A 14,804-nucleotide genomic window follows, 5' to 3' on the forward strand; every position below is an offset into this window, starting at 1 on the left:
GAGGATGGAGGGAAGGACGGAGGGAGCACATGTCGGAGGCTCCCAGCTCTGCCTCGCCTTTCCAAAAGGACAACCTGTACCATCTGCAAAAGGTTCTGGAGCCCTTTAATCCTGCTGTAAAGCAGAACACGTCGGTAATCGCCTTTTAATTGCTTTAATTACATGATTATAAAAACAAAGAACCAGAGGTGAAACAGGCAGCCTCCAGCCTTGCCCGTGGGGGCCGGTCTCCCAGTGTGTCCTCAGCCAAAACCATCGCCAGCCTCTCCCCCCACCACAGCCCCCACCGAGAGAGGCGAGAAGGAATGGCTGTCTTTGAGATGCATGAAAAGCCAGACCTGAGTGTTTGCTTTTGTGGAGCGTACATTACCTGAAGCATACGGAGGAGCAATTACACACTTTTTCCATGCCAGGCTTTCCACAGGTCTCCGTGCCAAGTTTCCCATGCCAAGGGAAGCCTGGAGCTGAAGCTTAGACATCACTGGAGAGCCTGCCCTCCCGCTGCCCCGCATCGCCCGGCCCCAGCCGAGGAGCAGCCGCACCCCCCTGCCTGCGGCGTGCCTGGGGTCTCCCCCCATAGCCCCTCCTGCAGCAGCACCCGGGCAGGGCGCAGACCCTGGCATCGGGGTCACCTCCGCAACCTCACAGCCGGGCTCAGCCTGCTCGGCTCTCAGGCTCGTTAAAGGCAGAATTTCCATTTAAAACACAACGAGGGCAAGGGCAAAGGCAGAACCTCTCAGGACGCAGGTGCGGCTGTGACGCCTGGGAAGGCAGGAGGGAGCACGGCAGCAGGACGAGCCCCAGGGACCCTGCGGGACCGCAGCGCTCACGGTCACAAAAGTCCTGCCTGAACTCCAGCCAGGTGTTACCAAGCAATTTACCACCTCTCTGCAAGGCAAAATAAATTGCACCACCAATTTGATTCCTCCCGCAGGGGCAGAGCAGGCAGGCCAGGGCCATGGAGCTTGTCCGGGACAGCCCACGCGAGAAACACGGACACTTGCTGCTTCCCGGCACTGCACGGGCAGGAGTCTCCGGGCATCCCGCCACGGGATGCAGCAACACCCGAGGTGAAACACCCCCGAGCCCCTGGCAGGACTGTGCATCACCCCGCGCCATCCCGGGAAACTTCTTGTCCTCCGAGGCTGGGGAATGGCGCGGCGGCTTTGGCTTCCCCTCCTCAGGCACCAGCTCAAGGCCGGCCAGGAACGCTGCCGGCACGAGGACCGGGAAGCACGCTCTGCTGCTGGCACCTCCCGCACCCGTCCTGCTGCATGTCCCCGGGGACACGCCGCAGGCGGGATCCCCTCTCTTGCCCCCGTGTCCCACAGAGCCCCCAGGAAAATGCCCCGCTGACGGCAGGCTCTCCCTGGCGCCACGACCCCACTCCCTCCCATCACTCCAGGTTTCAACCTGCCCCCCCCCCGCCTCAGATCCCCCCACCTCCTCCTCTGCACCCCAACGAAGTGCCACAGCTCATGTCACCAGTGCACGGTGTCAGCTCCTGCCTGCTTTGTGCGCCAAGGTCACACACAAAACCCTAAATAAGCCGAATTATCAGAAGCCCCACTAATAAACTCCTCCGACTCAATACTCTATTTCCAAGCCCACTTGCTCTTAACAACCATTTAAGCAGGTTCTCAGCCACCTCGGAATCTTCACGCTCGTCTCATCTTCTCCAGCTTAATGAGTAATTTCCCGGGTGGCAGCATATTGAGCGCTCTGCAGCAACTCAGGGAGAAGAGCTACAACTGCCTTTGTCTGGAAACGCCAGTATCACAGAAATTTCTCGGTTTACTCTGACAGAAGGTGCTTTTGGTTGTATTTTATCCTCTTTAGCTGAATTGGCCCTGAAGCTTTGCCCCAGGTCACTGCCCCAGCTCTCCGCATCGCCCTGCTCGGCACAGGGCTGCGTGCTCCCCGCTCGCTTGAGACCGTTTGAGCGAGACACCTGCGAGCTGGAGCTGGGGAGGTGCTCGGCCAACGCCGGCTCACGCAGGACCAGCTCCCAGGTCCGGCCAGGTTGCTCCTGACCTTCTCGCATTGGCTTTGGGAAAACTGCAGGAGGGGCAGAGCCCTGTTGAGGCAGCCTGGCATGGGCAGGGAAGCGTTGTGTCCCACGACCTGCATGTCCCCCACGGCAAAAGGCAGCGGCCGAGCAGTGCCAGCAGGAACGAGCGGTGGGTTGGACCCTGCCAGCAGCGCCCGCCTGATGGGGACACGCCATCTGCCTCGTGTTGGCAAGCAGCCGCCCGCCGCGGCACCCAGGGGGGTTATCAGAAGGCTAACAGCACTGGGATTCTGCACCCTGCCTGGCATCGCCGCTGGGGATTGCGTAAGGGGAGCGGCGGTGCAGGCGGGCGCCCGCCAGCACGCACGCCCCGCCGCCGCCACGGGTGTCGGAACACGCTGCAGGCTGAACTCCAGAAACCACCTACTGCTGCTCCCTCGGGAACAGCCCCAATCCTACAGCCGCTGCGTTGGAAGTGCTGCTCCTCACCAGCTTCACTTTCCAAAACCGGCACCTCGGCTGGACTGCGCGCCCACAGCCCGGCACGGCATCGCCCGGTGTGGCGTCGCCCGCGCACTTACCTTCATGGTCGGCGGGGCGGTGAGGGGGGGGGACAGCGGCCGGTCCGGGACGGTCACATCCGTGCTGTTCAGCAGCTCCTGTTTCCTGAAAAACCAAAGGCAGGCGCGTCAGCTTCCCCCGTGCCCCGAGCAAGAGCGCGAGGTGGGAGATAAGGGCTTATCTTTGTCAAAGCCACGGGCGTGCAGGCCGCCTGTAAAATAGTATCTTGAATCTGAGAAAAAAACAGACAGACAGCACAAGATGATGATAAAAGTCATCTGTAGAGCCCGTGCCCAGGGCGGGCCGGGACCCCTCGCTGCCCCACCGAACGCCCGGTCTCCACCCCCGGGCAGCCACCGGAGCCCAGCCGCGGGGCTGGCGGTGCGGGGCTGTGCCGGACGCGGTGCGGGGACAGCAGCGATGGGTTTCTATGACAACCCGTCCCCACGGTTTCCCTCCATCTGGCACCTTCTCCCTGGGCAGGATCCGCGGCCCATCGGCCTCCCGGTAGCCCGGGCGCCATGGATGGCGGAGGAGGCTTGTGGCTCGATGATGCCGGCGTAAAACCCAGGGACGCCCCGGCACGGGTTTGGCAGCGCCCAGCCGAGGGCAGCTCCGCCACAGGGCACCTACGTGCTAAATCTGGAGGCAGTGAAAGGTGTTCTGAGGACACAGGACCCCAGGGAAGTCAGGAGCAGCCCCCATGCCGCGGACCTGCCACAAAAGTATCACACGAGAGCCTCCCAGCCTTGAAAAGGCGCGACCTCAGCCCCCCGCCGATCATCTGATAAAAACACCCTGTCCCTGTCACAGCAACGGCTTCCCAGGCAGACAACCAAGCCGCCGCTCGCAGCGGTACTGCCAGATGCTGCTCTGGGAGTCTGAAAATCTGAGATTTAATTCAGTTTCCTCTCGTCCCTGCCAGGTTAGTCCTGCAGAAACCGGGCCAAAATGTCCAACTGTTTATCTCGCAGTAACGAGGTTTGGTTCCCATAGCAGCCCGCCCCGGGATGGCACGGCACGGCACGGCTTGGCGTGCACAGCAGCCGGGTACCGATGCCCTCTGGGGCCCTCTCCAAAAAACGCGGCTCCTGCCCGAGGGTGCGCACCCCACCTCCTGCAGCGCCTGCCCTCCTCCGCCAGCCCCGGCTCTCCTGACAGCAGGTGACAACCACATGCTGGTCACGGGGGCGGCTCGGGTGCCCGCAGCCCCTCCTCGGCTGGGCCGTGCGCCGCAGGGATGCTGCAGGGGTGCAGCGGGTGTGCTGCGGGGAGGCAGCGGGGATGCCGCGGGCACTGCAGGCAAGTTTTCTCCAAGACCACTGGTGCCACAGTGGGTGCAAAACCCCAGCGTCGCCTGTGTGAGCGAAGGAGCAGCCGTTCGGCCGCGTCCCTGCTAAGGAGACTGAAGCGGAGCATGAGGAGGGCCGGCTCCTGCTCTTCCTGCCTCTCTGCACAACTGCTCCGGCTAATAGACTTCTGACCCTGATGAAACCTGACTCCATCTCGAAACACACAGATGTACATACACACACACACACACGTATGCACGTAGATAAGCATTTAGGAGAAAGCCCCCTGCACACTGCAGGTTGCAGGAGGGCACCGCAGCCTCCCGCCCGGCTACAGCCCCTCGCTGCAGGGTCCCAGCCTGCCCGCACCGGGGATTTGGCGTCCCTCCCTGTCGTTGCAGGACCGGCTTCATGGCAGAGCAGTGGTGAGCAGCCGGAGCCGGCAGTGCCATGGAGCCCCATCCCCGCGGCCGGCACGGTTAGGTTTGGTTGGGGGGCTGCCAGCTGCCCGCCCGTGCTGGGAATGTACTGCACGTCTGGGGACAGGAGCAGCAGGGAGCCACCAGCACCTGTGACCGAGGGAAGGGGAGGACCAACAGGACGCAGATCGATAGTTCTCATTAGTCAACGACCAAGGAACAAGAATTAATGGACTTCGGCTGTAGCCAGGGGAGCATCGGCTACATGTTGGGGGAAATTCAGGGCTGGAGCTCAAGCCCATAAACCTGTCCTGGAGGCATGAGACCAGCCCAGGCACGGCATGGGGGGACCAGCGCGGCACGGGGCAGGGTGACACACCGCCACGCCGGGCAGAGCCGCAGCCGAGACTGGCCACTGGCACACAGGGACCTGGCTCACAGCCCCCTCGGACCCAGCAGGGCTAATGCGGCCATCGGGACTCAGCCAATCCTGCCGGGCTCTCCCGGGGCGCGGGCAGCCGCAGGCAGCGGGAAAGGGGACTTTTTGGCCTCTGGGCTGCAACGCAATGGAGAGGGGGGAGCGGAGCCAAAACCTCCCCACAGCTGCGAGGGGCAAAGGCAAAGCGGAACCTGCAGCACCCCTCCCCATCCCCATCGCAGCCGCAGGGCACTGAGGGCTGGGCCAGCAACGCAGCCGCAGATGGAGTCACCGGGGGAAATACCCAGCAGTTTCTGACCAAGCGTGAACCCGGACCAAGGACTGATATTTTACATTACATTAAACCAATATATGTTCTTTTTTTTTTTTTGCCTTACATTATTACATCTCACTTAAGCTCTTAGCATCTTCCAGTTTTTCAATGCAAGAAATGAATTAAAACGATGCGGGACCGTGCATGGGCAATAGCAGAATTCATGTCCTGCCCACCCGCTCCTTCCCTTTCTCCTCTCCGCAAACTCACCATGACTCCTCTGCTGAAAAAAACGCCGAGGATGACAGATTTTTACTGCTTGCTCTTTGACTTTCTAGGACGCTAAAGCACAGCCTGATCTGGAGCAAACCACTCATCCTTTGCTCTCCTTGCTTTGAACCCTGAGCTCTGCCTGATTGCACTAATCTGCACAGTGGCCTCAAAGGCATAAAACGTATCAGACTTCGCAAAGATTAAAGTTACAGGGATGCACACAAATAAATTTATTTGATCTGGGATTTGTAACAGGTTGCCATAGCATCATATTCTAAGTATTATAAAATCACTCACACGACACTTAACAACATGTTCCTCTGTCACATGCTGATTGCTTCTTTGGGGCCGAACTGCTGGAACTGCTCCCGCAATTCCGGGGAGAGCAAAACAAACCCATTCACCAGCCACCGCTTGTAATTAGCCTCCGTGCACTGGAAATACGTTACGTTAAACTGCAACCACTGACTGGGGTGATTCAGTCTGCCGTCAGCTATGGGGTCAAGGGCCATCAGCCTAATTCCCAAACAGATTACCCTCACGGGATGATAAATGAATCATGAGGAAGATTAGCACATCCCTATCTGTGCGCCGGCGTGCTCGCGCGGAGAGGCAGCCCCCGGGGATCTCCCCTGAAGAGGCTGCCGGAGCCAGTGGATGCCCAGGGCAGTCCTACGCGGGACCCGGCCCCCGGCAGCCCCAGGGGTACCCCAGGGTCTGCAGAGTCCGAAAGGTCCCCAGCATTCACCCCAGCAAGGACTGGGGCCGGGGGATGCCGTGCAGCTCCCTGCGGTGCCCACACCGGCTCCCACCTACAGCAGGGGCCCCGGGAAGTGGCCCCAGGACCCTCATCCCCCCGGGGGGCTTCCCTGCGAAGCCAGTGACAGGCCTGGGGATGCCACGGCGTGCGAGCATCACTGCCTCCCTGTGCAGCAGGACGGCTCACCCCACGGCCCCCAGCGCGCTCTACGTTATCCTTCCCAAGGGGCTGACGGCTCTTGAAGAGCCACGCACCAGGACGGCACCACGCAAGAAGAAAACGCGTCACCTGCCTGAACAGCCAGAGCACAGACAGGAGGCGAGAGGACCATGAGGCAGCGGGGAGGGGACGGGGTGGGGAAGGACAGCGGGAGCAGCACGATGAGCTGAAGCCTGCCCTTGGCACGGCACCGCTCCAATGAACGGCCTCTGTGGTCACTCCCCACTCACCTCTCCCGGGCAGCGGGGCAGACGCCCGGCTCGAGGGTCGATAATGTAACCAAAGATCACAGCACGGTGCTCACGGGTCCCCCCACAGCACCCAGCACCTGGCCATGGCCGGGGGTCAGCACGGGGAATAGGCAAGAGCATCCTCCGGAGCTGCATGGCCGGGCACCCGCCTTCCCGGAAGGCAACGCGGGCATCGCTTTTGTAATTTTATTTCCTTGTTTTTCTCATTAGGCAAATTAAGAGAGAAGGAAAAGAAAGAATTAGAACCCTGCATACTTAGTAAATCTAATTAAGGAAATACCTTAATGCATTTACGCAGGCCCAACTGCAGGGTTCCCTAACGGAGACCTGAGATCAGCCCTGCCATCCCGGCATGGGTCCCCATTCCCCCTGGGGCCGGGGCTGCAGCCAGGGGGGTGCTGGGGGGGACCCCGCTGCCATGACCCCACCAGGCAGGCACTGCCCACGCTTCTCCCAAAGGGAGAGGGAGGGGGGGCAAAGAGGGATTTTCCCCCCATTTTGAGTGTGCGGGCACTGGGTTTGTAACGCTGGCGAGTTCCCAACACAGCGAGGGCAGGTGAAGTCTTTCTCTTGTCTTTAGAGCATCCCTGATCGCATCCCAAAAGCGCCTACAAATTTGTATCCTGAATTTGGTAAACCCCATTGCCATACTGAAATTCTGATTAAAACACTCTGTTCGGTACAGAGGCAGGGCTGCCGCGACCCCCGGAGGCCCCGAGCTCTCCCAGCCGACCCCCTGCCTCCGGGCACACGCTTCCCTCCCGCTTTCTCACTCTAAAGCCTAATGAAAAACTACTAATGCATCCCACCTTCTTGTTTCGTTCATCGGATTTACCAGACAGGCTCCAAATTGACACGGTACGTTCATATAAATTACGCGTGGGAAGGGGAGATGTCAACATATTATCTGACACGGCAAAGCGTCTCGCACTAAGTGGTTAGCTCTACCTTTTGTTACGCTGTGTAAATTAAACACGGAGCATTGCAGGTTACCTTTATGCCTACGCTTAATTCTGCAGATGAAACCTGGCCTGAAGAGATGCAAAACTCCCGCAGCAACAAGTTCAGCCTGTCTAGATGCTGTATCCTTGAGAAGGACAGCAAAGATCATCCTGTAAATTAACAGCCTCTATTTTTGGAGCCATCATTTTTTTGTCCTTGATGGGCATCACCTTGCCAGCTGCTCCCTTTTTAGTTTATTTAATATTCAACGCCCAGTGTCTTAAGTTTTCACAGGGGACTGTGCTTCTGTATTGCAGCTCACCCTCGCACTGCCCTGCGATAAGCCCTGTCACGGGGCGGGTGGTGGGAGCGGAGCCCCGGCTGCTCCCCGCCTTAGCGGGAGGCTCCTCTCCATCCCACGCGGCTCACGGCAGGGACCGAGCCCCCCGGGACACCCCGCTCCCGGGACGCAGCAAGTGCCTGCTGACACCCCGGGCACGCAGGCGGCCGGGAGCCCTCAGCCGGCTGCTCACAAGTTGCCATAAAAAAACCAACACAAAAACATGTTGGGGATTTTTGGGGTTCTTTTGGGGTTTTTTTTCTGCAAGAGAGCCAAGGGCACTGCGCTGAGATTTCCCACCTGGCAATCCGCAGCCAGAGCCCCAGCGAGGCACCTCGCTCTGACTTTGAAGAGCTCTGCATCCAATCCCGGGGACGCCGGGCAGGCAGGATCTCGCTGCATCATCGCTCGTCCCGGGGAGGTCGCCCGCAGAGGACACGCGCTGCTGCAGGGCCCCCCCCCCACCCTGCGCCCGGGTGCATCCCCTGCACCCAGCGCTGCGACGCTGCGGGGCGCCAAGAGGCGCAGGGCAGAGCCCCGCCTGCAACGTCTGCCCCGATGAACTGATTTACCTCGTTACGCCCCGGGCTCAGGCTGGCCCTGCCCCGCAGCGTTACCTTCTTGCACTGAGGCCTGAGAGCCGGGAAAGAAAAAGTGCAGCATTTTCTGGTCTAGATTTCTCGCAATAAATCCTGTATTTGCAAATTGCCAGCCCGCAGCGGTGTGCGCACGCAGCCTCCCCCGACCGCGCGGCTCCCGCAGGCGGGAGCCAAAGCCCCGCTCAGAGCAAGGTGACATTTAACTGCCAATGAGTTTAGCTTTAATTACTGCTCTGCACCGAGAATATTGTTGAGAACAGTTCGGAGCGTCCCGCACGGGCAGTGCTGCCCGCGCTGGCTGCATGGGTCACTGCTGCACCGCGCACTGCCCGTCCTGCTCCAGGGACATGAGGAGATGGCTCCTGCTTTGCCTCCACCTCTACAGACACTGTGTTCTTTCCAGCTGGCCAAGGATTTCCCACTTGGTCTGGCTGGGAAAGTATGGCTCAAGATGCAAATAACGGTGGAAAGCGATTTTTGTCATCTGCAGATTTGCTGCCTGATCCCACCTGCGGGAGCAGAGAGGACGCGCTGGTTTCCCGCAGCATTTGGGTAAACCAGCCAAGGCACTCACGGGCCGTTTAAAACCAGAAGGCTCGTCTGATCCGATTCCTGACAAACACAAGGCAGCGAGCCTTGGGCAGCCGTTCCTGAGCTGATTCAATAATTTGCAAATTACAGAGAACAGCTCCCAGAAACCAGCGTCTCCAACCGCAGGCGGCACTGACGCCGAAGGGCCGCTGTCCCCGCCGAGCATCCGCGGCAGGGACAGGGATGGGAGATGGAGCAGGAGGGAGAGCCCCAGAATGTGCGGGATGCTGCTCCGGTGAACATCCCACCGAAAAAAACGGGGATTAAGTCTGACTTCAGCAGTACAAAGATTTCACCCAATGGCTCCGGAGACAGGCTGTCCATGAGCAGCCCTCGCTCAACTAAACAGTAAACTTAACAGCAGCGATAAAAGATATTTGCCTTATTCCCAGTTGCCTACGCCACAGCTGAGACCGATAAGCGAGTGGAGGGGTGCACCCGCACCGAGGCACCCACCCACCAGCTTCACCCCACGAGAAGACGGCCACCACAGCATCACCTGCCTTGCACGTGGGACAATCAGGAAAATCCATTTAGACAAAAATACTCAGTTCCAGATCCTAGGTTTGTGGGGCAGGACCGGAGCTAGGAGGAGCCCTGAGCCCAGCACAGCAGCCCCCCCAGCCCCAGGTGCACGTCCCTGCCGCCCCCTCCAGCCCCAGGGCGCAGGGAGCGAGGTAAGGACCCCCGGGCTCTGCCAGGGGAGCTCGGGGATGTCCATTTGTTGTGCCGCACTTTGCTGGGTTGCTAACAAGAAAGGGACATGGGCCACCAGGGACTCGGCAGCTGCCACCGATCCTGCCAGCCTTGCATATGGCTCGTGTAAAGCAAAATCCAATTGCAAACGCAGAACAAAGACCGAATGTAGGAGGAAAAAAAGAAAATAGGAGCAGGTGGAGGAACAGAGTCCCTTTTGACGATGCCGCTAGCAGCCCCTTCCTTTTCCTGCAGATTATGTCACTTTGATGGCCCTGGCAGCTTGCATAAGATGAAGCAGCCACCGTAAAGCGCTGCTTGAATTCTTGCAATCGCTCCCATGAAGGCTCCTCAGTCCACAGCTGACAGGAGAAAAACCTCCTCTGGGTCTCGTTCTCCCCTTGAGATGTCTGTGTGACTCTCGTTGTCCTCAGTAAACCCCGCAGCAAGAGCTGCACCGTTCTTTGGTTTTGTGCTCAACATGATAGTGGGGAAAAAAAATTTTAACACCCCCCCCCCCCCCAGAGTCGCCCATCAGCGGGCAGATCTCTGTGAGAGCTGAGAGCCAGAGTCTCTCCCAGCCCTCAAGTCGCACGCTGAGCTCACTCACAGAAAGCTGGTACCTCGGGGAGAGACGGCTCTGGGAAACGTCTTGCCCGGTGTGAGTGGCAAAGGGATGGCCGACGAGTTCCAGCGGGGTTGATGTGCGCGGGAGCATTCGGGCCCCGCCGGCGGCACAGACCTCCCCAGCGCTGGGACGCTCCCCACACGCAGCATGTGAAAGCAGGAAAAGAGGCTCCAAACCACAGGGCGCTGGGGGGGTAACGGGGGCCCCAGCTGCCCCCAAGCCAGCCAGCCCCTCTGAAACATGCTGGCCCACAGCTGGAGCCTGCGGCCCACGGGCAGAGCTACAGCAGGGACAGGCCTGGGCTAAATGAGCCAAAATCCAAGGGGCAACAGCAGGGACGGGAATGGCCGAGCCCACCGGGGCACCCCAAGGCGGCCCCCACAGCCCGCATCCCAGCGGGGCAGGGGAGGAGAGCGGGCACAGCCACGGCTCCGGTGAGCATCCACCTCTGCTGCCTGCTCAGGACCACCAGGACCCGCGGGCTGGTTTGTTCCAGCTGTTCTGCTTTGGTGATCTACCTAAAAGCCCAGTAAAGGAGAAGAAAATATCCCAAACAACAACAGCCAGACACAAACTATACGGGAAGGCCACCATTAAGCCACAAAAGCATCACTAAAATCCTGCTCTCGAGGGCGCCTGTTGTCCAAGGCAAAGCACCCACGGCAGCGGCACCGAGCAATGGGGTACGGACTCTGTGACCCAAAACTGCAGGTGGAGGAAGAGCCAAAGCTTCATCCCCTTCATCTCCCTCTGGTTTTTCAGGCTCACAGACTGGGGGGCAGGGGGAAACTTTACAATAAAGATTCCGGATAATCAATTCTTCATTCATATCGTTTTGGTACAAAATTACAAATCGAACCAAAAAGGAAAAAAAAAAAAAAAAAAACCAAAACACCAAAAACCCCTCAATCCGCAGCAGTGCCCACATCGCTTCCACCCCGAACCGGAGGTATGCACGCCCCCGAGGTTTGGGTGCATATTTCTTACTATTTTTAACAACAAAGTTGCCAGAGCAGCACAGCCCTGGAGGAGAGAGAACTCCCTGACCGAGGACGCGCGGCATAAATCAGAGCAGCGTAAATCTTTGAAGCAAACAGCAACTCCCCGTAATGAGCTGGGGTGGGGGGGGGGTGGGGGGACGGGAGAGGTGGGGGAAGAAAAGCGAGAGCAGATGCCAGCTAACACAATATTGCGAACAGGCTATTTCCTCGCCACACAAAGTTGAACATAAAGTACAATCCGCGGCTTAGTCAATGAAAGATGAAACCGTTTGTCAGCTGTTCGCCGGGCGAGAAAGGGACAAAGCTGTTGAGCCGAGTTAAAGCAGTTTCTGCGGAACGCGGCGCTCCCCGAAAAAGAGAGAGAAAGAGAGAGAGAGAGAGAGAAAACGCTCCCTTTCGGGGGCTCCTACAAGGAGAAGCAGCGGGTGTCGGGGTTCACCGACTGCCCACACCACCACCCCCCCCCACGCCTATCGCACGCTTCTGGGGTACCACCACCCCTTCCCAAATCCTCATTTCCCACCCCCCCACTCCCCCCCCAACACACACACACACACACAACCTCGGGGGACAAACCTCTTCTCCTTGCTCTGCCTGCGGGAGCGGTGCAGCAGCCCGATCAGCACCACGGCCGCTCGGATTCCCGCCCGCCGGGAATGCATCCTATCGCTCGGTCGGGACATGGCAGCTATTTTTTATCCCAACCCAAGCCCCCGCCCTCCCCCCCCCCCCACCACACACACACACCCCCCTGTCGCCGCCGATTTCAGCTGCCAGCCCTCGGCGGGGCGGCGGCGGGGAGCGCGCAGGGCGGCGCGGACGGGGACGCGGGCGCGGACGCGCCCGCGTCCCCGTCCGCGCCGCCCTGCGCGCTCCCCGCCGCCGCGATGGGCACGGGTTGGGCTACGAGCCTCCCCCCCCCCGGCTCTGCAGGTCGGGTTGAGCGCAGGAAATGAAAGGGAGTTGGGGCGGGGGGAGTCGGTTTTGGTGTCGGCAGCGCTGGGGCGTGAGGCTGGGTGGGGGATTAGAGAGTCGCAGGATGCTAGAGCATCACACGGACTCCGAGGATCCCGGATTCGTGGAGTCCCGGAATTATGGAGTCTCGGAGTCCTTGAATGCTGGAATCCCAGAATCGTGGAATCATTGGAACGCTAGAAGCACGGAAGCCTAGAATCGGGGAATCACAGAAGCCTAGAATCGTAGTCACAGGGTCCTAGCATCATGGAATCCCAGAATCATGGCATCCTGGAATCATAGTCACGGAATCCTAGAATCGTGGAATCATAGAATCCTAGAATCATGGAATCACAGAATCCTAGAATCACAGAATCATAGAATCCTGGAATCATAGTCACAGGATCCTAGAATCATGGAATCACAGAATCCCAGAATCATGGCATCCTGGAACCATAGTCACAGGATCCTAGAATCATGGAATCCCAGGATCATGGCATCCTGGAATCATAGTCACAGGATCCTAGAATCATGGAATCACAGAATCATGGAATCACAGAATCATGGAATCCCAGAATCCCAGGATCATGGCATCCTGGAATCATAGTCACAGGATCCTAGAATCATGGAACCACCGAATCACGGCATCCTGGAATCATAGTTGCAGAATTCTAGAATCACGGAATCACAGAATCATGGAATCACAGAATCACAGAATCATAGTCACAGAATCATAGAATCCTGGAATCATAGTCACAGGATCCTAGAATCATGGAATCACAGAATCCCAGAATCATGGCATCCTGGAATCATAGTCACAGAATCCTAGAATCGTGGAATCCTAGAATCCTGGAATCACAGAGTCACAGAATCCTAGAATCCCAGAATCATGGAATCCTAGAATCATAGAGTCACAGAATTCTGGAATCATGGTATCCTAGAATCATGGAATCACAGAATCCTGGAGTCACAGACACAATCATAGAAGCACAGAATCCTGGAATCGTGTAATCACAGAATCCCAAAATCACAGGTTGGAAGGGACATCAAGGATCATCCGGTCCAATCTTTCTCGGCCAAAGCACAGTCTAGACAAGATGGCCCAGCACCGTGGCCAGCCAAACCTTAGAAGTGGCCAGTGATGGGGAATCCACCCCTTCTTTAGGGAGATTATTCCAATGGCTGATTGTTCTCACTGGGAAAAATCTTCCTCTTGTGCCCAATCGGAATCTCCGCAGGAATAACTTGTACCTGTTACCCCTCATCTTTTCCATGTTATTCCTTGCAAAAAGGGAGCCTCCATCTTCTTTATATCCACCCTTGAAATACTGGAACACGGTGACAAGGTCTCCCCTGAGCCTTCTTTTCTCAAGGCTGAACAAACCCAGTTCTCCCAGCCTTATTTATACATCATGCTTCCCGGTCCTTGGATCGTCTTGGTGGCCCTTCTTTAGACGTTCTCCAGCAACAGAAGGATCACAAGAAGGCTCGGGGGTGCAGCGAAGGCTGAACAGATTGGGATTTAAAATCCCTGTTCTCACAATTTCTGTGGAAGTCCAGGGGCGTGGAGTACGTGGATGGTGGAAACCCCTTGCAACCTTGGGCTGTTGGACAATCTTTAAAGGTCTCTTCCAACCCACAGAATCACAGAATGGTATGAAGATCATCAAGTTCAACTGTAAACCTAACACTGCCATGTCCTACTAAACCATGTCCCCAAGTGCCACGTCTACCCGTCTTTTAAATACCTCAAGGGATGGTGACTATGCCGAGGTTTCCATGAAAACAGCCTTTGCCGTCACCCATACACCAAGTGCTTTAAAGGGGTGAAGTTCTATCACGGCCCCTTTAAAATACAGACAGAGGGAAGGATCCGCTCCTGCCTTGCAAACGTTTTCTTCTGCCCTTTCTCAGACTTTAGCAAGCCTTTCCCGGATGGGACGGCTCAGAGCCGGGCCAAGCCAGGCACCCGCTGCGCTCGTGCCAGGGATGAGCATCCCTCCCCGCGGCAGAGCCGCAGGGAGCCAGGTCTGGGAGCGGCACGGCAGCACGAGCCCTCCGGCTCGCCTGGCGCACGGGGGAGCTGGCACACGGCTTGTTCCAGGAAACGTATATATTTATTTTTTTTTTTATTAGGTAAACTGTAAATGATCTACTTCAAACCTCAGCACCTTTCCCTGGAAGTCTTTGTTGCCATGGTGATAAAACACCCGGGACTCTCTGCCCCACTCCCGCCGCCCCCCATCTCACCTTCCTCCTCTGCAAGTTTAATTTTCACGGGAGTTAGACACAGGACTAGCGACAGCATTTTGAGCGTGTTCCTTGCTAGAGGGGTGAAAAGTCAGTCCATGCTGTAGGCATGTACGAGAACGTGAAGGTGAAACTCCATTCCTCCATCGGTTGTGCCCAGAACCCACCGATGCTCCGCGGCTTTGTGCCCAGCCTCAGAGAACTCCTAATTATCCCACCGCGGCGCCTGGTCGAGCCCATGGCAACGTTCCCCTGGCTCTGCTCTGACAGCCTGGCCTTACAGCAGGGGCAGCACAACCCCCGGCTGGCAGCAGGGTACAGGACC

General features: G+C 58.0%; 1 protein-coding gene across 19 annotated transcripts in view; it reads right to left on the reverse strand.

Moving 5' to 3' along the window:
- RAP1GAP2 (RAP1 GTPase activating protein 2) overlaps nt 1-14,804 on the reverse strand; it is an 86,880-nt gene that overhangs the window by 27,377 nt on the left and 44,699 nt on the right. For 17 of the 19 annotated variants that reach the window (XM_063340326.1, XM_063340323.1, XM_063340327.1 and 14 more), the window contains one exon: nt 2,593-2,677. In XM_063340326.1, coding sequence (XP_063196396.1) covers nt 2,593-2,677 — 85 coding nt within the window. Of the gene's footprint in view, nt 1-2,592; nt 2,678-11,851; nt 12,018-14,804 lie in introns of those variants that run through there. The other 2 variants (XM_063340334.1, XM_063340333.1) reach the window with 1 other exon arrangement.

The sequence above is a fragment of the Chroicocephalus ridibundus genome, chromosome 7, assembly GCF_963924245.1.
Source record: "Chroicocephalus ridibundus chromosome 7, bChrRid1.1, whole genome shotgun sequence".
NCBI lineage: Eukaryota > Metazoa > Chordata > Aves > Charadriiformes > Laridae > Chroicocephalus > Chroicocephalus ridibundus.